Source organism: Takifugu rubripes, chromosome 7 (genome assembly GCF_901000725.2).
Source record: "Takifugu rubripes chromosome 7, fTakRub1.2, whole genome shotgun sequence".
Classification (NCBI taxonomy): domain Eukaryota; kingdom Metazoa; phylum Chordata; class Actinopteri; order Tetraodontiformes; family Tetraodontidae; genus Takifugu; species Takifugu rubripes.
Window position 1 is genome coordinate 1,836,480 of NC_042291.1, and position 22,819 is coordinate 1,859,298.

The 22,819-nt window shown below is 44.1% G+C and overlaps 3 protein-coding genes across 6 annotated transcripts; all 3 read right to left on the reverse strand.

Moving 5' to 3' along the window:
- Positions 1-297: 297 nt before the first annotated feature.
- stk40 (serine/threonine kinase 40) lies at positions 298-13,265 on the reverse strand. Of its 3 annotated transcripts, XM_029839056.1 has the most exons (12): positions 10,861-10,866; positions 10,702-10,766; positions 10,001-10,124; positions 9,489-9,574; positions 9,013-9,156; positions 7,910-8,134; positions 7,732-7,784; positions 5,116-5,231; positions 4,066-4,210; positions 3,779-3,898; positions 3,610-3,688; positions 298-3,511 (listed from the first exon to the last, which is right to left on the reverse strand). In XM_029839056.1, the coding sequence occupies exons 2-12, from the start codon at positions 10,732-10,734 to the stop codon at positions 3,293-3,295; spliced, it is 1,344 nt and encodes a 447-aa protein (XP_029694916.1). In that variant the 5' UTR covers positions 10,735-10,766; positions 10,861-10,866; the 3' UTR covers positions 298-3,292. The 3 variants fall into 3 exon arrangements, with proteins under 3 accessions (XP_029694916.1, XP_011603377.1, XP_029694917.1); XM_011605075.2 differs by lacking the exons at positions 10,702-10,766; positions 10,861-10,866 and adding an exon at positions 13,055-13,265; XM_029839057.1 differs by lacking the exons at positions 10,702-10,766; positions 10,861-10,866 and adding an exon at positions 10,879-12,138.
- Positions 13,266-14,949: 1,684 nt separating this feature from the next.
- Positions 14,950-19,330, reverse strand: oscp1b (organic solute carrier partner 1b). The gene is made up of 9 exons (XM_029839432.1): positions 19,090-19,330; positions 18,235-18,389; positions 17,658-17,825; positions 17,318-17,398; positions 17,129-17,232; positions 16,494-16,622; positions 16,062-16,271; positions 15,881-15,944; positions 14,950-15,778 (listed from the first exon to the last, which is right to left on the reverse strand). The coding sequence occupies exons 1-9, from the start codon at positions 19,199-19,201 to the stop codon at positions 15,659-15,661; spliced, it is 1,143 nt and encodes a 380-aa protein (XP_029695292.1). The 5' UTR covers positions 19,202-19,330; the 3' UTR covers positions 14,950-15,658.
- Positions 19,331-20,500: 1,170 nt separating this feature from the next.
- On the reverse strand, positions 20,501-22,325 carry LOC101064911 (cornifelin homolog). Of its 2 annotated transcripts, none has more exons than XM_011605078.2 (4): positions 22,167-22,325; positions 21,484-21,630; positions 21,269-21,405; positions 20,501-21,055 (listed from the first exon to the last, which is right to left on the reverse strand). In XM_011605078.2, the coding sequence occupies exons 2-4, from the start codon at positions 21,602-21,604 to the stop codon at positions 20,951-20,953; spliced, it is 363 nt and encodes a 120-aa protein (XP_011603380.1). In that variant the 5' UTR covers positions 21,605-21,630; positions 22,167-22,325; the 3' UTR covers positions 20,501-20,950. The 2 variants fall into 2 exon arrangements, with proteins under 2 accessions (XP_011603380.1, XP_003965690.1); XM_003965641.3 differs by having other exon boundaries at positions 21,484-21,627; positions 22,167-22,321.
- Between the last annotated feature and the right edge of the window lie 494 nt (positions 22,326-22,819).

Genomic DNA, 22,819 nt, shown 5'->3' on the forward strand with positions numbered 1-22,819 from the left:
ACAACATTGCAGCCCACCACGGGCTCCTGTGGCTTCCTGTTTGAGCAGACCTCCCTCAGCCTCGTCCAAAAACCAACTTGCTGCATATTCTGTTCATTCTTCGTCCCGGTGGCGTCCACAGATTAAAAAAAAATAAATAAAAAAAACAGGCTGGAATTAGCGTACAGACTATTCCTATGATTTTAATGCCCCCCATCGGAGAAATGTAGGGAATAACATCAAAGAAACATTCAGTGGAACCTTTCACAAGGTAAGGCCCGCCTCCTGGCGGCAAGAAGTGGAACTACACCAGGAATATTCTCGTTTCCATATCAAAGTTTATTGCTGACATGCATGTAGAGATTTGATGACGTAGAAAAATATGCTTTTTATACAAACGTGTATTTCATCTGTACAGTTATGCAGTTGTCTCTGTCTAGATGCCCATGACTGTCCAAGCAGCTTACAACACATTATCCCATTGGGGTTAAACTACACCACATTTCATGTCCTACAGTTTCCAGTTGAAACAGTCAGCAAGATATTGGTTACACACTTGGGAATAAGGACTGTGCAGGGTAAAAAAATAAAAAGTGGGGGAGAAAAAAAAAAAAAGCATAGCTTCCTGTAGGACCCAAAGAATGAATTATCTTCAAATTGTCAGCTGGCAAGTTCACTATCATGCAACAGTCACATGTTTAACCTCACACTATTGTCATGCTGTTCAATCCACCATGAACTCCACTAGAACATGTCCGCTTCGAGAGAAAACAAGAGCACATCGACTGTGGAGCAAAATCGCGAGCTAAAAACGCAAAACACTTTAATGCGGGGGGGGGGGGGTCTGTTGAAGCTGTAGTCGCCAGCTATTCCAATAGTGTCATGGAAGAAGGCTCGACACATTTTAAATGCCAAAATTTGACGTCAGCATTCAGAAAAGAGCTACAAAGTTCGGATGAGTAATCGAGGCTACTGCAATACTGTCGTATGACCGTGGGATTCACATTGTGGCAGAAAGAGGATTCTTTCTTTAGACAGCGTGGCCCCCGTGGCCCCTAATGCACGTCGGGGTTGTAGCTCGGTGGGAAGTCGTGATGGTTGGTTTTAGACACGGACTGGAGAACGCAGCCTCGATGAGGAGTTTCAAGATTCTTAAAAACAAGAAAGATAACAAGCGGGTAGCATCTTGTCTTACATGATAAAAATAGAACAAAAAAGTCAGTCTTGTTATTAGTGTAGCTTAAGGTAACAATGGAAAGAAATGGGCGAAGACGCAAATCCCCAAAAAGAGAGGTGTGACCCTCCTGAATGTGGCTGGAAGGGTTCAAATATGCAAAGGCTACCAAGGACGTCTGGGTGAACGGGGCGTTGAGGGGAGGGTGGCGCGAGGAAATAAATAAAATTTAACCCGGGGAGAAAAAAAAATTAAAATCAAAGAAAAAGATGCAAAGACATCTAAAAATAATCCAGCGCTTATGTTCATGCAATTTCAAATATAAATAGAAAACAATTAGAATAGAAAAACAGCCTAAAGCAGGTACCAAAGTCAAGTCGCAGTGTACAAATGCTTTAACAGTCACTGGTTAGTAGCTTAAAATAGTGTGAAGAAAGCTTTTGATTAAATAAGAACATTAACAGCCAAGAAGACCCAGCAACTTAAAACCGGCGAGTCCGTATTTCTCCAAAAGATTACAGTATTGATTACAGCCACAAGCTAGCCTCTGCACGGAGAGCTACCTCTGCCAGATAATGAGCATGTATAAGACGAGCTAGAAAGAGATCGTAAGGATGACAACAGATTTGTGGCAGTTTCCAGTCACAAGAAAGCATTCGTGACGTTGTATGGACATTCGATCAAGCCCATCTGGGAACAGCCTGCTCTGGTTTTCACAGTGTCTGCAGCAGGTGCAGGCCAGAGAACAGGACGCGATGCCCGGAGGCTAGCTTAGAGGGTCCGAGAGCATCAGAGAGTCGACTGCTCCACAGCTCTGCAGACTCTTGTTTTCAAACACACACACACACACATACACACACACACTCAGAGATACTGCAGATGTATCAGCATATAATGCCAGTTCACATTCATACTGACGAGAACCTGTCCTGGGACCTGTCCTGGTACAGATAAATGGGGAAGTAGGACTACCTGGAAGCCGTTGGATTCTGAATGAGACTGTGGTTACCGGTTTTCTTGGCTTTGAGTCATTTAAAGACATCATTTTTGGCTAAATGTTACAGTGCCTGGTGTTTACTGTAAGGGCGCTGCACAAGTGTTAGCATTGACGTGCCTTGGCAGAGCGGAGCCAACAGTTTACCCCATTCAGTTCTTGGCTTTGGGACATCCAGGTACCTCACACTAGCTGCCTAGATGATAAAAATAGATTTCCACAGGGATGGGCAAAAGCGGGAGACAATGCACTCAGCAAATATCAAAGGACTCGTGTACGCACTCCTTGATATTCTCGATCTTCAATCAAAAATGCTACTTACTGAAGTAAATGTGATTTAAAAGCTTATTCGGATTTTTTGTGTGTTTTGAAACCAATGAAAGGCTCCAAAGCATCATGACTTTGAGAGATACAACGATTAATGCTTTCTAACTGGTGGCATCGAGACTCTTATTACAATCCCTTGTCTCAGAACAGTGAGCATGGTTTACCGACGGAGAGGAGAGACGGAGAGGTAGATTGATCTGAAGTCACCAGACAGGACCAGATAATTGATCAGGACAGGAAAACGGTAGGAGGGGGGGTGGAATGGAGGTACACAGAAGTGACGTCTGAGAACAGGAGATCGGAGACGAGGCGATACCGTCACCCGCGTGTCGGGGGAAGGGGTGCTACATGATTCCAATCCTGTATTGCTCAGTGGATTCAGAGATGAGAGGGAAACTGATCCTCAAAAGAGGAAGAGGGGCGGGATGAACGAGCTGTTCAACACTTCAGGCGGAGCTTTGGGTTCGCTCCACGTGTGACGGTGCCACCGGGCTGGTTACACAGTGAGATCTGACTGTTGGTGACCTGAGGGAAGGGACCTTTGGTGCAGATCTTCCTCCATGGCTTTCAATGTTTCACTGGATGTTCAGGACGCGAGGAGGGACATTCGAAATTGTACTTTTGTTCTCGTTTCCTCCTCGTGTGGATGCCTAACACAAAGTGCACCTATGAACGGGGCTGCGGGCACCCTGGAAGTGTTTAGGGGCCGTGCTTGTGAGTTCAGGTGTGGGCTTCAACGTCGTCGGTCCTCTCTGGGCTTCGCAGGACTCCGACGGCTCCCGGGGAGCTCAGAGAGGCTCAGTCTGCTGGGTTTCAGCCTATTTGCGGAGGAAACGTTGTGCCAGGATCGCAGCGTCTAGTGGACTGACCGGCTGGGCGTCATGACCCAGACGCCGTACAGGAGGGATGCTACCGAACTGGCGGTTGGTGAGAAAGCTCTTGGCCTCGTGGATAGTGTTTTTCTCTTCAGCCAGCAGCAACTGCTGACGCATGTAGTTCTCAAACTCGTACTGTGACGACTCTTCTATCGACTTAACCTGAGGGTAGAAAACGTTCTCTTCAGCGGGCTGTAACGGCCATCAAAACATGCAGGTTCGCTAGATCGCTTCCACAATAATGACGAGATGTATTTTACCTCTTGTTCAGGATGATTGACTTGATCATCGATGTCTGGCACCACTTGCAGGGGGCCACTCAAAGAGGAAACAGACTGCCTGCGATCGGGAAAAGACAACACGGGTAATGGTTAATAACGATGGCGAGGCGGGGGAGTTCCAAAGAGATCCGGCAGAGGGAGCACTTGCCAAGAGGCAATGATGACGCTGAGAGACCCCAGCACTTCTCCTGCGGTGAGCCTTTGCTGAGGGTCCAACACCAGAAGCTTTCGAATGAGGCACACCGTGTTCTCAGACACACGACCGTCTCTGAGAGGGTGGGGTGGGGGGGCAAAACACATGAGAAAACATTATTAGCCACACAAGGTGCATCAAAGGTTGCACAACCGAATGCAGACAGATTTTGACAGATTGTGTGTGTGTGGTTTTTTTTTGTTTTTAATTCTAAATTTGAATTTCCAGGACTCCACACTCACTCTGGGATGGAGTACTCGGCTGCCTTGATCTTACGGAAGAGTTCTTGAGGTATGCTGTCATAAAAGGGAAACTGTCCATACAACATGGTGAACAGGACCACACCGAGAGCCCACATGTCACTGGGTTTGCCTCGATATGGCCGCCCTGGAAGCAGAAAATAAGATCTGGCATTACAAAATGATTGCACCGAAATGAAATGAATTAGGTTGCACAATTATGATGTCTTCTTTGGAAGTCGCCGAACTGTTCAAGGTGCTATTCATGGCAACCACTAAAATGATTAATAAGGCGAGTAAACAAAGAGAATGACTGTTATTTTTGCACTCAAAGGGACCGACAGCGCGCTGCACATTAAAGCCAGCAAATTATTATCTGTATTAAATGCAGCGGAGCTGGTGAGGGTCGGGTACGTGGGTTACTGCTCGGCAGGCAGTAGCAACAGGAGGAGACAATTATGTTAAAGCTTGTGACACACAGGCAGGAGAGGGAGGGGAGGGATGGGGGGAAGGGGGTGGATGGGAGTAGTTTCCCTCCAGTGAGTCACCACTGCGTGAGTCACTGTAGCTCCATTTAATTGTGCGTCTGTCACGTTATGCTGATGTACGAGCCCTGGTTTCATCTACAGACACGGGCGAGTTGTTAGACGCTTTGCAACCTGTTCAGCCTTGGAGAGCTGGATTTTTATTTTACAGATTCAAGGATCTTTTATAAAACACGCATGCATTTAGGGTGCGTACAGTGACATTAACATGAGGACTGAAGATGCAAAGACTAAAAAAAGATTTTTTAAACAGTTTAATACTTGCTTACTTATGTAATGATACCAACTGATAAATTAGTCTGGCAGCTGGACTGCTCTTCTGAAAGAATATAATGATCCAGTCTGGACCACATTTTACAAGGGACATCTTTGCAAAAGTCTAACTGCAGTGACCACAAAGAAGGAACAGACAAAAACAGACCAGTAGGCGACCCGAACGTCACAATAACATGACACAACGCCTGGAACCGTGGCCGTTGCACATGAAGTTCAGCTTCTTTTCGCTCACCACTGAGGACATCAGGGCTGATGTAGGCAGGACTTCCTCTCTGGTCTTTCAGCAGGTCGTCCTCGCTCACCAGGTGTTTTCCCAGGCAGAAGTTTGTGATGGTAATCCGGTGAGTCCTGGGTGCACACAAACAACACACCTTGTTAATTCCTGCGTAGTGTACTCAAGATAGGAAAGTTGAATAGAATAATGCTTTCAAAGCCAATGACTCCAACCCCAACCATGCATTAGATCACCTAACACAACTAAATACAGAACTTAACAGAAGCACGTTTGTAATGTAAAGATTTACCGTTCCTTTCGGGGTGCTTAGTGATCTAGCATTTGTCATCAGCATAAATGTTGTCTTCGTGTGCAGTGAACTCCAAATCTCAGAGGTAATGCTTTGAACTCTTTAAACCCTCTTTTCCATTGAGCTGCAATGCTTTTTTAGCAGAAAGGATAAAATAATAAGCTGCTATTTGACAAACATATGAGTCAACTTGTGGTTGGGTATAATTGTCTTGATGACTCAGGTTGCGCTGCAATAGGCTGAAACTCACGAACATTTCAACTATGTACACAACATGCAAGTTCAAGTGCACCCACGCAACCCCCCCCCTCCTTTGGTGACACGACAAACACACAAAATGCTCTCAATCACGAGGACGCACGAGCCACGGTCCATGTCCGCGGTCCTCCCAACATCATGCTTCTCACCCACATCCGCTTTCTAAATCGTCTGAGGTCAACAGCTTCCCCAATCCTCTCTCACTTTCACACCCTGCTCCGTCTCACACTCTCGGCTCCAATTACAGTGTCTGGATTCAATTCCTGTCAGGCACTCAATTTTCCACTAAATGCTTGAATCTCAAGTTTCCTTCAGAACATGCAGTTCACATCATTTCCAGCCTGTTATGCGATTCCAGTGTCCACATCCACGCAGTTGCCCTGAATCTGGCAGAGAACCACAGCGCCAAGAACCATTTACATAAAAGCTTCCTTTATGAAGGAGTCTGTGCTTTTGTTTGTGCATCACGACCCACGCTGCTATTCTGGTACCGGAGACTTGGTTAATCAAATTGGGTGTTTGCATCACGGGACAAGGGTCCCTGAGGACTAAAGAGAACCCATGCCAGTGACACTTCCTGCTCCTGTGACCACAGATAAATCAGGCAAACCAGAAACCTCAACACCCCCACCCTTCATTCTGACAGTTCACCAGCTGATGAGAAAGGGGGTGAAGTGTGGGACAAATGTGTTCCGTTTTCTTGTATGTGAACAATTTAAAGGAAACGGGGAGAGCCGAAGACCTCCCTCATCTATTATTGCTGTAACAATCGAGCAGCAATCTGAAAATAGATAATGTAATTCCAGTGAGATCTTTTTTTACCCGTCACTTCTTGAGCCAAGACCGTGATGTAATCCAACAGGAGCAGATCCAGAAAGAAACTAAAGGCAATGATATTTTAAGAGAGAATGATAGACATAAAAAAGGTGAAAGACCTCGCAGATTGATTTATGACATCCGGCTTTCATAACTGCTGGCTCCGCAACAGGAAATCACATCCTTGCTCAAACTGCTGGCCTTGTTGACGGCCCGGGTGCATTTCTGAGAGACGTATCAAGCAGTCGTGATGCGCCTAAAACAATCACGTCCTTTCATTTCCATAATGTTGCATATTAATGCCCATCCAAAGCATGATGCAAAAAAGGAAATGGGAGAGAAACAGGGGGACATGACAATGGGATCAATGCAAACAAGGAACCCAAGCAAGTAAATAGGCATACACAAAGTACAGAAAACAATGTGGAATGTAAATAAGAAAAAAAAAATCTAACAGATACCTCTGTGTGTGTCACGCACTGTGGTGAGTCAGCTCAGAGCTATGAGGCCTTTGGCAAGCCTCTCCCTAGTCTCCAGCGTGGATGCAGAGTTCTGCCTGTCTGCTCCTCACAGCCGCGCTCCTCTGGCCAAAACACTCTCCTGTTTTAACCATCTATCCAAATAAACTGGCTCCGGTGCCAGAGCACGGGTGGCGGAGAACCGAGCCGCCATCGTTACGTCTCATTGAGCGTACTCAGACGTGCATGAGTGGTGGTTGAAAGGTGGGATTACACCCCAGGTGTGACGCAAGCCCGTTTGGTTGCGACGATGTGGTGATTATTGATACTCCTGCACGATTCATTCCATCTAATGCAAATGTTTTCTGAATCATCTGGAACAGATGCACATTAAGAAGGAAGCGGCAGCCAAAATCAACAGCATCACGGGACTCAGAAGGCTTTGCAGCCTAGTAGTTTTCCATTCTCTACTCTGTATCGTGCTGCTGAGCTCCTGGGGAGCTGCAGCAGCCGGATCATTCAGCACCATTACTGCCCCTCCACTAAGCATTTACAGAGGTAGCATTTGCTAAAGCAAATTTCACCCAGTCTCCAAAAATCGACTCACTAAGGTTTCGAGAAAAAGAACTTGTGGCTCACACTCTCAGAATGAGCACCCCGTCTTGAGATTTTCAAACACATGCTGGATACAACCTGATGACTCCTTTCACGCGTGTGACCTGAAAGCGGAGGACTTGCTGGCAAGCTAAAATAACCGACCTGGTATAATTAGTAAAGCTCGGGAGTACTTACCGTTTATTTAGCACCATGTTTCCCAGCTTCAGATCTCTGTGTACAATGTTTTTCTGCAGATGGAGAGACAATAATATTGGACCTGACCTTTCTAATTAAATCAGTGGTCAAATAATGAAGACTTAGGAGCTCAAATCATCTCCCATGATTGATCAAGAAGTGGAACTTTGATGCCGACCTTATGAAGAGCCTCCACCACGCGCACTACGTCGTAGAAGATGACAATGGCCTCCCGCTCGCTCAGTCTCTTCTCCTTGATGACGTAATGCTGCAGGTTAATTAGATCGGCGGTCTTGTCGCTGAAGTCGTGAGCACAGAGGCAGTCCAGCACCAGGCAGATTCGTTTCTTCATCTTGCGCACTTTGTTAGACTCCATGTCCTCCACTATTTCATAGGCTCGGTCCTGGCGACCAAGAAAACAAGCGTTGCAGATCTTAGTCACTTTTGAGCAGACTTGGATCTCCATTACTGTCGTTACGCCTGAATTCAGGAGCCAGTAAAGGAATGCATCGATGTCACAGGATTAGAGGACAAGCAGAGATCGATTAGCTCAGAGAACGGTTCCAGCAGGACAGACACAATCATCATCCTTTAATTTAGCCAAAGTCAACAAGACACATCCTCTGTCACAACAGACTTGGTTGGTGAAGGTCAAAGGTCGTTCCATTGCTTTCATGTGAAGGCCAAGTGATCTTATAGATACTGTATCTATCCTTCTATAGTATATGCGTTCAGCACATCTGCAACAATACATCATCTGGTTTCCCCAAACAGGGGTGCTCTACAATAATCTAATCAATATGCAAGCCTCATTGAACCAGAGCGAATGGTTCAATACTGCTATTCTAAGAAAGAAGCAAAGTGCAATAAACACTAAGTAGGGGACTGAAAAGGGAAAGGTGGGTGTTGGTATGTAGCTATTCGGAGTGGATAAGACTGGAGTGTAGCTACCTTGGGTTTTTAAAACACCCCCCTCTTTCTGTGCTGAAGCCCCGATAGATAAAATTCAGGAAGCTGGCTAGACTATCAATCCATCCATCATCTCCAGCTTTATCCTTTGGCGGGGTCACGAGGCTGCCTAGACTAATGCTGGCTTAGTACGGCTTTGACTGAGATAAGAAAGTGCTGGTATTCTGGCAATTCCCATATGTCAGGTCCGTAGCTAAAGAATTCTACATAAACATCAAGACAATTTTTAGTGTCTCAATGATAGAACCATACGGATTAACCCAAAAACAAGTGATGTCACGTGTGTTTGAAAGATGAAGGGGTCTTGTGTACCTGGAAGAGACCATGGTGGTGAACCACTCCATCCTGGTTGTGCAGCAGAGAAAGGAGGGAGTACTCTGTATGCAGCAGCATCTTCCCCTGCCGCTCTTCCTGAGTCTCTCCAGCACAGTCCACACGTTCTTCCAGCGTCAGGATCTAACGCAAACACCAGAGAGCCTCAAATCACTTACATGACAATGACACTGCAGCCGGAGACGTCGAGTTATATGCACCCCCCCCCACTGCTGTACATTTACTTTCTTTAAAAGCTGAGATATTCATGATGGATCCTCAGTAGTTCTCTGAAAGCTTTTTAAATCAACTTACTTGATATTATTTGCATTGTGTAACGTAAATAATATCCCAATAATAATATTCGATGTAGCCTGGGATACCCAGGTTTTGTTTTGAATGCTATGGCTCTGTTTTCATGGCAGTCTGGTTCTGGTGCTTTTCTTTTAAGAAAGACATTAAAAAAAAGAACTTACTTTAAGTTGGTAAAAGTCATCCGTGCCATCCTTTCTGGCCAGACACTGCACTATGCTGGGCACTGGTGAGTTACCCAGGCGAGGCCCTGCGAGGTTAAGAAATGCGACAGCTGCGTGACCAAAAGGCAAAAGTGTGTGCTCTTAAACTCAAGGGTCAGCATATGCACAGATCCATTAACACCCCTGGTGTGATGTTTTCTTTGGCACTCGGCAGTGCAAACAATTATAGGACTTGTGCAGTTTAAATACGTCCAAATTTAGAAAAATAGAGGGTAAAATACAGATGAAGGGAAGGACCGTCCATTAATACAAACTCCGACCTATCTGCTCAATATCATAGGGACCAGAAGAATTCCTCACATTCTTTACCGAGGCATGAACACACACCCCTCAACTTGCATTCTTCTTTGCGAAACATTGCCGAAAGTCTGCTATATGCATGCGTTTGGGCTAAAAAGACAGATTCTACTGGCAGTTTTAAACAAAAGAGGTAAAGAAAACCCATTCCTTACCGAGGATGAAGGGTCCAGCTCTCTTGGCATTATTACCAGATATCCCCGGACACTGCCTGCTAGCCCTGCCCGATGTTTCTCCAGACCCTCTCTCCGATAGACGTCTCTTGGACATACTGCAGGACTGGTGGAAAAACATAGGATTAGTATACGGAATAAACATTCCCTGACACCTACAAGAGAAAAAAAATCTACCATCGGTAATCTGTGATTTAAGATCAGCTGTTTAAACAAAAACAAATGCGGAGAGCTTCACCGCTGTTTACTGGTATGTTAAGAGGGAACTGATTAGTGAACAGAAGCCAAAGGAGGTAAATTTTAGGGCAGCTCCTCCTCGTCTTGTTTAGATATACCGCCTCCACATTTAGCAACACCTCGGTGTGAATGTGGGCCCATTACAGCTCATCCACAGTAATGGCTGCTGGTGTCAAGGGTGACACCTCACATTCAATCCCAACAGCCAATGCAAATGTCCCCCAATCTGCAATTTAAGTAGTCGACGTTTTCATTTAAAAATTTGATGCCAAAGACACGTTCTTACATTTTAACAAAATGCTATAACACATCTGCGCCATCTTGGCAATGAAATAAAGTCAGTTTTAGCTTTTCCTCTGGCAGTATATAAGGGTTTAGAAAATCGTGCCGCACTTAATCTGCACATTTTATCTCAAAATCTGGACAGCCTCTTTAACCGCACAGACCTTCCTCTGTTTCCGCCTTGTTCGAACACGCATGCCCTTTAAACCAAAGATGCCAAGCCTTTGCACTAGAACAATAAAGCGGAGAATGACAGTGACACACTCTGACACACCGCTTGTAGTAAAACTGACTTTAAACGCCGCCCAGAATCCAGAACCTACGAGGTATGCTTTGTTTACCGATTCAGAGTTCCAGACTTCCAGTGTGATGAAACTCCATCTGTTTCCTGGAACAGGGAAGTAAAGCCATGAACTGAGAGGAGTGACTCAGCCTGCTGCACGCCGTTTCCAGTGGACATTGGCCGATATACGCTACGCATGCATGATGACACGGGGAAATGGTCATTTTCTTGTGACAAACATACACACATATCCTCACTAAGGTGGGCAGGAAAGGTAACTTGATCATTAAGGAAACGGCACATAAGTATTTGTGTGAAGAACGAGCGTATTTATGATCAAAAACGCCATCTTCCAGGTTCAGGGCTAAGCATGTGCCTCTTGCTATCTGGCATTCCTGGGCTGGCGCTTAGTTACACGCTCGGAAGATCTGTCCGTTCTGTGAGGGTTATTCTGTGAGGGCGATTCTGTGATACCAGACAGTGTCATCATGTTTCTCCCCCGTCCGGCTCTATTTCTACTCGCCATGAGCCACCGCGTCTGGTGAGCTGAGGTTTTCTGACAACATTCTGGGACACAAAGTCACACCGCCAACTGTAACTGTCTCAATTACCGGAGTCGACGTTCAGCATTCTGCCCGTAATTCTTTTCTGCCTTTAGGTGAAATGATTATGCTGGTGTAATTAGCTACACTGTGTTTGTGTGGGTCACCCTTGCAGCAAGTTTAATATTACATATATACTGTAAATATATAAATGTATGTGTGCAAAATCCTGGCTTATGTTTGAGTAGAATTTGTGGCAGTCCAATGCAGAATTTTTGATACTGAAAAGAGCTTTTTGCACCACTTAATTTTACACTGTGAAGCAGAAAACTCACCAGCACAGAAAAACTCCCTGCTACAAACCCCAGAGCACCTATAGATACAGAAGGCTACGGCGGTTTAAGTGGTGGCGGTGGGGAGCCCTCGGTATAAGTCCATTTGCTTTAAAGAGAAAATGTAAATATTAATTATTGATATGGAGGGAATGAGATCAGAGATTGGAGCATGTTGCAAATCCTTGCAAATAATTGAATAGAGGGTGGTCATAAAAGGCAAAGGTCGAGGCAGCCAGCTAATGCACGCTGACCTACATGACATCAAGGGCAATGACAGCAGTCAGCTATCATCTTCACAAGTGATCTGGCAAGAATAACGCCTCTGACTGTACCACAGAGAAAAGATACTGCCTGTGAATCATATCGCGCAAAGTGGAGAGACGTGCGCGGCTGGTGCCCACGAAAATATGAGCAACCCTTAAATAGGATCAGAACAAAACAAGGTATATCGAGATCTACCCACGGTGACTCTGCCTCATGTCTCGCTGCGTGGGGGGGGGGGGGGGGGGGGGGACCTGACTTGAAGGTAGCAGGGACGGTCTCTGAAGACGTGCAAGGGACAAGGAGACAGCCAGGGCGCATTAAGACCATCGGTGCATGCCAGCACAACTTCCGCCATCATGCCACGGGAGACAGATGCAGATCAAGTCGGGAGGAGGAGGGGGGGGCACAGCAAGTCAAAGGTTGTTCGTAAATCAGCCCTGCACCAGACAAGAGCCGAGCATGTGATCACCGAAACTGTTGCAATGACAACGCCGATTCGTAAACATCGGATCGGATATCACGAAAAAAAAAAAAACATCCCGGACTATTATTCCATGCCATTCTGCAGTCCCAATTTTAGGAACCAATGATTGGTGTCATAAAAAAAGCGTGTTAACTAGAACTAACGTAAAAGCACTTGAGAACTAGCTCACGGCTCCGGTCGTCAGGTGTCCGCAGGCGCGGCTGCCCGATCCCTGCACGGCGTGAGTCGAAAACACCACACGGGCTCCAGCAACACACAAAAGCTCACGTCCCCTACACATCTCCGTAACATAAAGCAAACACTGAATGCGTGTACCAACGTAGAGCGTCAAAACGCGATGATTGTCCGCGCACAAAAAAAGGGGACCCGCCGCAACGCGGAGTTGTGCGTTAAGTGCCAACTAAACAAAGCAGCCGCTAGCTACGGTGCCGCTTCCTTCCCCAAGTGTTTTCTGTCAACACGACGGCTTTCAAACAGCGTTGCCGGCGACGTTAGCTGTAACGAAGCCGTAGGAGACGGGCAGCCGGGAGGCCATTTAAACAAAGTAATGTTACAGCTGGCTAGCTTCGCCTGGAAAACACACAGCAGCGTAGTCGCTACCTCGCTTACCTCGAGCCAAATTGCCGGGTAATTTCTGCGTTTTCAGCTTACAGCGTCGACATTTCTCAGGTAAAAGCTATGGTGGAGAGCCAAAGCTTCTTGTGCCAAGAGGCGAGACCGCAGATGGCTGGTTTAGGGTTGTTTAACCTCTGTTACAGAAATGAGCAATAGAGGAAAAGCCTCCGCTCTCTGCTGATCGCATCTTTCCACAGCGACAACGCCACCTGACAACGGAAATGACGCACATACTTATTTGATTGACAGCCGCAGCGAGCCAATGGCAGCGGCCGCTGGCATGTCCTGGTAAATGGTTGCGCACCGATGATGAAATTCTCTGCATAATGAATGTGGCAAACTGAAACACATTACGTCATAGTTGTCTGACGGGAAATATCAGAAGCAGTCAAGTGTTGGTTTTTTTTCTTTTAACATAATAAAATTTAGAGAACACTTTTTATTCTTTGATCACGAGAAGCGTTTACGGTCATGGTCTGAAAGTAAAAGCCGGGAGTTATAGCGTCAGTGAATAAATATGAACCACAAATAGGATTTAGTTTGGATTAAAATCAATGATTGACTCTTTTTGTTATTGCAGCTTCATACCTAGACATTTGATTCTGGGGTGTAAAGTTGCAAAGAAGCTCTAGAATGCATTTATAAATCAGATTCTTCTAAAACAACACAGGTATTCGTTTTAAATAATCATTCATGACAAAATATCCTTCAATAATCCCATTCGTTTGCAAGGTTTTGACATTTTGCAAAGACCAACAATGGTGCTTTAGAGTCATTGATTGAAATACCACCCACAGCTTCCACTTTCAAACCTGTGGGCGTGTTTGACAGACAGAGAGGGCAACCTAAATGGCAGAACCATTTCTGAGTCTGTCTGGTCCTACTGCCTTAACTCAGCAGAGCATATGACCCAAGTGCATGAGGTTCAACCACCCACATCCATCAAAGATGAAACTGAATTATAAGGAGAACTGCAGAGTATGTGAAATAAATATGATCGAGTTTTGAGGGAAGGTTAAGAAAACTAAACGTGTTTTTCACCTGACAGTGTTGCGAGTATCTTTGTAAATTTCCCCACTGTTGCAAATATAACATTCATTGCTTTTCAGTTACAATTATACTGCTATTGTTGCTTGCAGCCGGATAAATACATGTATAGTTTTAGAATTTTGAATTGTTTTTTACACACTGATTTGCTGAAGTTTGATGACTGTGGTGAACAATGCAAGCCAACGGCCAGGTAGGTCTGCCTTCTTTTGCAGATAATACCCCTGTGGTAGTGTTTCCTGTCTCTGCTTTGACATGATTATTGAAATGACCTCACTAGACTGCTCTTCCACCCAGATCAATTCAGAGAAATGTCTCAGCATGTTTATGTGTGTGTGTCACTGTTTTGTTTTGGGTTATTTTTTTAACCAGGGGAGTGCAGACTGTTACAACATAGATTCACATCGAGTCATCTGCAGTCAGAGATGCACAAAAATACACCCAGAGCAGCTGGCCCTCCACCATAATGTAAGTCTAATTATGGAACACATTGAACATATGGTAGAATAAACGAGTAAACACTCATTAAAACATGTTTTAGTCTGTGAGAAATTCTACAACCTCATAGCAAATCTATTAAAATTGTGTTTTGGTATGCTTGTTATGCTGTGTATTTTCTGAAGACAACGTCGTTGGTTGTGTAATTGTTCGGACCATTAAGGGGAAAATAGTCAGCTGTCGACCGGACATAACAAGTTCTTATAACAAGTCAAACACCGCCCCCTGTCGTTAAATGTCTGCACTACAATAATTAGGCAGTTTCCCGCCATTAAGACACCATTACGTCACAACGTACGCCGGTGATAAAGGTTTAAACTTTAAACACATCAAAATAACGTATATATTTTAGAAAAATATTTATTACAAAATTCTACATTTTCTGTATTAAACAGCCACATTAAGCACAATCCTATACACATATACTATATTTTCATTAAAACAAGGAATACAATAAACATATTTAAGGATGCATATAATCACAGCCATTTACATTATAGTAATATCCTTAACAATTTGCACATTCCCAGGCTGAAAATGTCTTACTAGTTGGTTTTCATTATCATACATTACTTCAAAATTGTGATAAAGATTTAGCACTGAGCAAAATAATAGTTGGAGAAATCGCTTTAGAAAGAGCACTTGGGATTTCATTCAATTCTGCCACAGTAAAATTCAATAGCTGTCCCATTAAAATACAGAAATAATCCTGGGACAATGGACTGAGGTTCTGGGATTTGACTTTTAAGACATGGGAATGTGTGTTGTCAGCCTGTTTAAGCGATATGGAGTTTAACAAATACTTTGCTATTACAACACACAATGTTCGACACACTGACGTCCTGGCATGATGCAGAAAACATGCTATTACTGTGCATTGTGGCTCACACCTCGGCTCGCCAAATTCCTTCTAAAGGTTACAGTTTGCCATCTGATAGCTGAGTAACAATTATCAATATCAGCAGAGAGGGAGGGTTTGTGGCCCGCCGCTGTCGCATACCTGGCTGGTACTGCACAACAGATTCCTGGGACCTTTCTGCTGGGATAACCACGTCACAGACCATCCATCATGGCCAGAAGGTCATCTCCTTTGCTGCAGGCACTGGCTGGTTGATCCCCAGACTCTGTAAACTCTCCCATGATTTTAGCAAGCTCAGCGCTGGCCTGTTGGTCCTACAAAACAAAATCAAAAAGCCCTCAATTCCATTATTAAAACAAGTAAAATGTGCACAAATGCACAATAGCAACTATGTAAGGATGATGGAAAAACTTTACCTTTGTTGCTTGAATCTTTATGACTCCGTATGACAGCTCATCTGGTCTCAATAATAATGCCTCTCTGTGATAAAGAGTCACATTTGAAATTGTCCGTTACATCAATAGTTTGATTTAACAAACGCGCTTGTGCCTGCGGACGATACAGCTTCCTAAAATACAAAGAAACAGGATTATTTACTCTTCTTCCTTGTCGTTGGCAAAGAGGTTGAGTCGGAAGTCGGTGTCTGCGTTTCCCAGTTTCTGAACTTCTAACCCTCCCATTAGCCTGGCCAACAGGTTCAACTCCTCTTTGGCCAAAGGGTTCGGAGCAGTGTTGACCTTGGTGTGCTGAGCAGAAGTTTTAGTCGTTCCTGACATATGAGTTTCCACTGGGCGGCTCACACTGTACCTGAGAGACAGAATAAAACAAAGCACCACGTTTGTCCAGGCAGCACCTTTGAGAATGTCAAAATCAGCATATATCAACTTAGTTCTGTACACAGACCATTATTTTAAAATATGAGATTGAATGGAATCAGTGAATTACGACTATAACAGGAAAAAAACACTGACTTTATATGTCTTTGCAAGGTTATTTATATAAACCGAAACACATTATATTTGAACTCACATGTTTGTGCCTAATTTGGTGACCCGGTCTCCAAATATCTCAAAAGAACCTTCCCGGAGAGCAACAGAATAGTTCCCTCCATTACTGAACTGCAGTCTGCTCACTTCTTCACCAGAGCAACTAAACAACCTGGAATCAGCGCATGAAAAATCACAAGCGAAGGATAAACTAGCTTACTTTTTATATCCCTCCGAAATAGAACTCATTCTTTGGCCAACGATCCTTTAACTGTCCCGCAGCAACAGTGAACAGTGGAATACACAGAAATAGACAGTGGGACTGTTTCCAGTCGGGCTTCTTATGAAGAAATGTTGATTAATTATTGATAAAAAATATATAAATAACATGTCTATTTTATAAATGTCTTAAATATATGTCGATCCAAAACAGAACCTGGTACTGTTTCTTCCAAACTAAAGCTACGGACACCTACATTTAGAATGGAAACGCTGGCACTTTAATGCAATTAGGTGAGGACAGATCAGCTAATCTTACAGTCAGATTACAGGACATGGACAATGACAAAGGTCAAAGGTCAGGAAGACAAAAGGTACAGTTTATGACCCAAACAACTTGTTTATAGAATCGCTGGTGGACTGTTTTGGTGTAAAAGTAAAGGTACTCTAATATGCTACCTTATCGTACCAGGAACTTGGGTACCAAAGGGCACAGGACCACTAGTTGGAAGCACAAAGCGACCATTGGAGTTCTGAACTTTGTCCTTCAGGAAAATGGACACCTGGTAGACAAAAAACCAGTCAAGTCTCTGAGGAAAATGCAAGGAGAAACAACCGTATGAACAGGATGGATGGAAGAGAACTCACCCTGATATGCATGTCCTGAAAGAAGATGAGGAGAGTTTGTCTCATCAACTGAAAGTCCCCGCTTGTCATGGGTGCATACATCTGGAAACCCAATCAGATCAGACGATAATGCAGAAATCGGACTGACATTGTCCGTCCTGTACAGGGGTTTGTCCACTCTTGTGTATCTAGACTAAAGTAACCTCTTTTAGTAACCAAGTAACCACTATTTAAGATGTATGCGTGAGATAAAAAAGACATTTCTGTTTGATTAATCCTCAGTTCAGATCAGCCTGCAGTAGGACCTGTGGACCAGTCTGTCTGAGGACGCAGTAACACTTTTCCACTTCATGGAACCCACCTCTATGAGCTGTTGGTACGTCTCATCGACCTGGTTGAGAATGGCGGGAGTGTCTTTGACAAAGTCTCTGATTGCATCCATGTGGTTGAATGAGACGAGGAGAATGTCCTTCGGTCGGGGACAGAGAAGCACCTGATACTTGAACGCCATGGTCATCAAGTCATAGAGCTGTAATGAGAGACAGGCATGCCTGGCTTCAAACTGCAACACTGCGGTCGGCAAAACTGGTCGTGTTCTTTTAACACTGTTACAAAACACAACTTATCGAACTACTTGTTTTATAGAAGTGAAGTGGATCTAGTTTCGATCTAAGCCCTTTTCCCCCACTAAGAGGATATCAGTCAGCATAACTGGTGCCTCTTTGACCAAGTCCTGAATAAGCAGATGAAGATGAAGCAAAGCAAATTTTAAAGTCAAATTAATGTAAAAGTGAACTATGACTTTAGTGTGTTTCCAAAAAGAGGCCATAAGATGCAAGGCTGCACTGCTGTGCAGCAGGTGTAGGAAATTTGACGCATTATCTAAATAAGGTTTACATTTTAAAGGTTCTGTTTCTCTATATGCAGGATGAACTCACCTTGTCCATGCTGGCTTGATTGAGTCGCATGATGGAGGCGTGGGCCAGCCGGTCAAACACAGTCCGCAGCGCCTTCTTAGAATAGAGCTCCTGGGGCTTGAAAAGCTCTTCAAGGAACTTTTTGTTGAACATGGTGGTAATGATGTCATTCATAACTACAAAGGTAAAGGACCACGTTTCAATAAGTTTTATCAAATTCACCTTATTTAAGCCCAGGAGCATCCTAGCTTGTATAAATATATGAAGCTTTCTTTATGTGTGCTCTTTTTTAGGAAGCAGCAGTATGATAGAGCATGTCGTAGTCTAAAGGATAAGAAACAAGGTGGATAAACCAGGTTTGTAAGCCATGTACTGATATGATATACCAAGAAAGAGCCAAAGCACACAATTATTCTGCAAGAACCTGTTTTTCTGCTAATTTTCTCTAGGCCGGAGTGATAAACTCTGAGAATACCTCTTTTTCGGTTGGTGTCTATCCAGGAGGCTATTGTAGAAACGCCATAAATCAAAGGGACATACATAGATGGAACAATTGGTTGAAAGCTCATTGATAAATGGAATTGCAAAATATGATCGGTCACCAGCTCCAAATCCCCTTTTCTCCCAGAATTGTGAAAGAAAACGCCATGACAGGTTACATTTCCTACCCCCTATGGAGCGTTTTATTTTTAATTGTCATTGAGAAGATAATAAAAACGATTTGAAATTACAAAACAAGTCACCCGTGTTTAATTGAAGCCGATTTCAGCAAAAAGCTACAACATTTTTATCACAGTGAACCTGTTTCGTGGCAGGATAACCTGCTAGCTTCAATGCATCCAGTAATTTGTGTTGTGATCTTGCTGGGCTAGCTACCTTTCTTAGCTTTGTCGGCTGGGATGTTTTGAGCTCGAAGCCGCTGGTCTAAGATGTACAACATTTCTCCGCCGAGGTTGATGAATAACAGAGGCAAGGTTCTTGAGGACATCGTGGCGCTTGGGCCGATAAAAAACTTAAAAAATGGAACGAAGCTAATCAATGTAGTTAGCTGAAATGCTATTAGTAGGGGGACGCGTCTGTTTAGGCGAGTCTCTTCTGGTTGCCAGGGCACCAGAGGAACAACCAATCGAAACGCGTTTCGTCATTCCCAACGCGCACTAGGTGGGCGGGGCCTTAATTTTCTGTATTTAAGAAATCTCGGATTCGACTTCATTGTGAATTAACCATGGTATTTGACACACATTCTCTTAAAAGAAGAGAAAAAGCTCTAAGTTCAAGTACAATGAATAGCTTGAAATGTTCCAAAGGTAAGTACCAAAAATGGATCACTCCATGGAAACTGTAGTAAGTCAGTTAGTCCCGCAACCATCACCATCAAAGGGCACCTAGAAACTGGGGGAAACTGACAGGAAAAGGTCTAACCGACCCAAAGCCACAACAGAATCAGATGTCTGACAGTCAACAGCCTGTGTGAGGCTCACAGCACAGTAAGGAAGTCTCCGTTATAACTGTGAAAAGGAGACTTTGCATTTCAAGGTTCGATGGCAAGAAAGCTGTTGCTAAGACCCCAAAATAAGAAAAAGAGGCTTTTCATCACATAACCAATGGACACCTGATGACTGGAAGCAGTTAGATGACTATAACTTTGAAGTCTTTGGTTCATAAAGCAGGATTTTTGTACGTGGTAAGGTGAAAGGTTAATTCCTCACTGTGTGACAGCATGTGGGGCTGTTTCGGTGGGACCAAGAGCATTTGGTGGGGCTGGTCGAGGGGTCACTTGGTTCGATCCCAGACACTCTAAAGCACATTGATCGGTCATAAAACGTTTGCAAAAGTGCCATTCATACGATCCTTTTACCATTCAGCACTCTGCAGCCACCTGCAGGTCCCTCTGGTAGGTACCTCGATGGTCAAGGGTTCATCCTATTGCAAGTGAACCCCCCCCAAAACAGTCCAGCCTCCCTTATTTGTTAAATGTATTAAATATTTACTTTCCTTTGTGCTTTCATTTCAGAGAACAACGTATGATTTTCAAATTTGCCTTTTGGTGAATGGGAGCCGCCTGTATCTCTCTGAGGGTATTTCAGTGGCGTAATGACAATAAACGGTGTGTTGAGCTGGAGATGTGCCCCAAACGATGGCCTTTGTTGGCATTTAAAATTCATGCCTGAAAAAAGTTAAAGTATGGGCTGGGGCCTGTGTTTGTAAGGTGAAGTGGGGGGGGATGTGGAGACATCTGAAGGAAACATCTGCCCTCTGGCATTTGTCATTAAAATAAAAAAGAAAATGAAACAGTGGTAGGTTTATTCATCTTACAAATGTTTGAAGAATTAAAAGAAAAAACACATTAAGACACAAATTCAAGGACCTGGAAGAAGCATATATCCTTCAGTCTATCATACTGTAAATAAACAAAATCATTCTGCTTAAATGGTGGGTTCTATTTCATGATAATCTACCCGGTTCTCCCAGGGTAATACTGATTTTCCGAGTTATCTGTCACACTTGGGGATCACTTTTGTATTCCAACATGGGCTACTGGTTGATTGGTTTAAGTGTTCGGGTTGATGATGGTGCATATGGTGATTCATGAGAGAGGAGATCACGCCAATGACCTCTTCGTTCATCCCCTCCTTCTCGGTGTGTTGCAGAAGTAGCGATGAGGCCTCCGAACAAACGATTCTTTACATGTCGTTCCTTCGTGCCTGTGCTACTGTTGGAGCCGTCCACCCGCTTGCTACATAGAAATGTCTCCATTCCTGATACGGACCTCGCGCGCCATCCTGCATGTCTCACAGATTCCACAGAAGAAGGTCATCAAGGCGTCGTTAATTATTGTTCCCTGCGGTCGAGCGATTACAACAACGTTAAAACAGGGAAGCCAAACGTTTCACACGGAAATGTGCTGCAGTTGAGGTTTCGGGATTACTCAATTTTAGGGTGAGCCCAAAATAAAAAAAAAAAAAATAAAAAAAATAATCTGTTTCATTAGTGTCAAATCATCAAAAAAAAATCACTCGTCTGGCGTGGGATTGACAGCAGAATTGGAGCTTACCTGAATGCCATACGTCAGCCTCATGTGAGTCCTGATGGCTGTCATGCCACCTGGCAAACATCCCAAGCAGCAGTTCTCTCCATACTTATTCGCAGTGTAGCAGCTTAAAATCATGGGGCAGAAGCAGCCAATAGCACCTGCACGCACAAAATGGGACCTTGTGACACAAGACGCAGGAGCAAATCGCAATTTGAAGCAGTTCGACCAACACTCACAGACAAAGAAGTCGGTGCAGCAGGAGCACAGACCGGTGCTCCACTCTCCTGTCTGAACATTCGTCCCATATCCGCCTGATCCTGGTTGGTGGGTGATCACCGGGTTTGACATCGTAGACATCCGGAGCTGCGTGTGGACTTCAGCTGCTGGAAACACCAAAGAGTAAAACAGGAGAAGTCATGTCTGACTTTTTCACACTGAATCCAAGCGTGAAAACAAAACATCACTTGTGTGGCTCACTCACACACCAAGGGAGTATTTTCCTCATGCGGTTAGATGAGGGGTGAGACCCTCCCCTCCTGACGCACACATGCACATGCATTCTAGCAAGAAGCTGTGCTTGCATTCAAAGGTGCAAAATGACCACGCAGCAAAATGTTTTAACACAGAATTAGATATTCTTACATATTATTAAATACAGGAAAACTGCTGGGCTGCTTAAACAGAACTCAAGCTACAAAAAACACCCCCAAACTACAAAGAAAACCCACCTGCATGCTGGTTATCCAATAGCAATAACGCACCTATTATCATTATTTTAAAAAAACATTAAGTGCTGGAGGTTTTTCTTAAAATTCTTAAAAGTGAAGTCCAGCAAAGTTGAACTGCAGAAGAGCAAGAGTAACAGGAATCAGCCCACTTTTACAAGAATCACTGTTTAAAAGAAAAAGGCACTTCTTACCTTGTGAGGATTTCAATGTCTGAGTGAGAAAAACGGCCAATTTGCAGCTTAACAAGTTTGTTCGGCTGACGCCTCGGTTCAGCTGCTGTGAGTGGAAAAAGAAATGACACGCTTACCAAAATGCTCGTCAGTGTGCACAGCTCCGGAGGCTGGTAGAGGCACACACACAGGAAGTTATGACAGTCTAAAGCTGTCAAAAGACTCATTTGTTAACGTGTTCTTCTGAGAATGACAACAATCTAGGCCTGCTTTCAGTTCACGATGTACCTTGAAATTATTATCTCAGCACTGAAAGCAGCTGGATGACAAACTGCTGGTCTGTGAAGAATAATAAAAATGGCTTTAATTCAAATCTTAGTAGGTTATGATATGCTCAGCAGATGATCGCAAAACACGATACCAATGAGTCTAATGCCATCAGCATCAAACGTGTGATCGTTTGAATAGGACATCAGAGCCATGGAGAACGTTGGATGGACATTTTTGCCTTCATACCATGTCGTAGTCATCGCATCCTGAGCGGATTGGGATTGAAACTCATTTTTGTAGCTAAAGCAAATGGCAAATTTACTAAATATTGCTGGGCCAAATTTATATTTTGCACATTACTGGAAAGAGGAAAAGACAAGCAAAGGTCTGTGGTGTATTCTTTT

What these genes read in the sequence shown, in the direction of transcription:
- stk40 (XM_029839056.1), bottom strand. Translation starts at nt 10,734, where the DNA reads ATGCGTGTTCGAACAAGGCGGAAACAGAGGAAG. An exon ending in AGCTGGACCCTTCATCCTCG is followed by an intron (nt 9,575 to 10,000) that starts GTAAGGAATGGG and finishes TTAACCTCGCAG; the next exon opens with GGCCTCGCCTGGGTAACTCA. An exon ending in CAGCCCTGATGTCCTCAGTG is followed by an intron (nt 4,211 to 5,115) that starts GTGAGCGAAAAG and finishes TTCTGCTTCCAG; the next exon opens with GGCGGCCATATCGAGGCAAA.
- oscp1b (XM_029839432.1), bottom strand. Translation starts at nt 19,201, where the DNA reads ATGTCCTCAAGAACCTTGCCTCTGTTATTCATCAACCTCGGCGGAGAA. An exon ending in AGCCGACAAAGCTAAGAAAG is followed by an intron (nt 18,390 to 19,089) that starts GTAGCTAGCCCA and finishes TTACCTTTGTAG; the next exon opens with TTATGAATGACATCATTACC. An exon ending in GCCAACGACAAGGAAGAAGA is followed by an intron (nt 15,945 to 16,061) that starts GTAAATAATCCT and finishes TCTTTATCACAG; the next exon opens with AGAGGCATTATTATTGAGAC.
- LOC101064911 (XM_011605078.2), bottom strand. Translation starts at nt 21,604, where the DNA reads ATGTCTACGATGTCAAACCCGGTGATCACCCACCAACCAGGATCAGGC. An exon ending in CTGCACCGACTTCTTTGTCT is followed by an intron (nt 21,406 to 21,483) that starts GTGAGTGTTGGT and finishes TTGTGCGTGCAG; the next exon opens with GTGCTATTGGCTGCTTCTGC. An exon ending in GGCTGACGTATGGCATTCAG is followed by an intron (nt 21,056 to 21,268) that starts GTAAGCTCCAAT and finishes GCTCGACCGCAG; the next exon opens with GGAACAATAATTAACGACGC.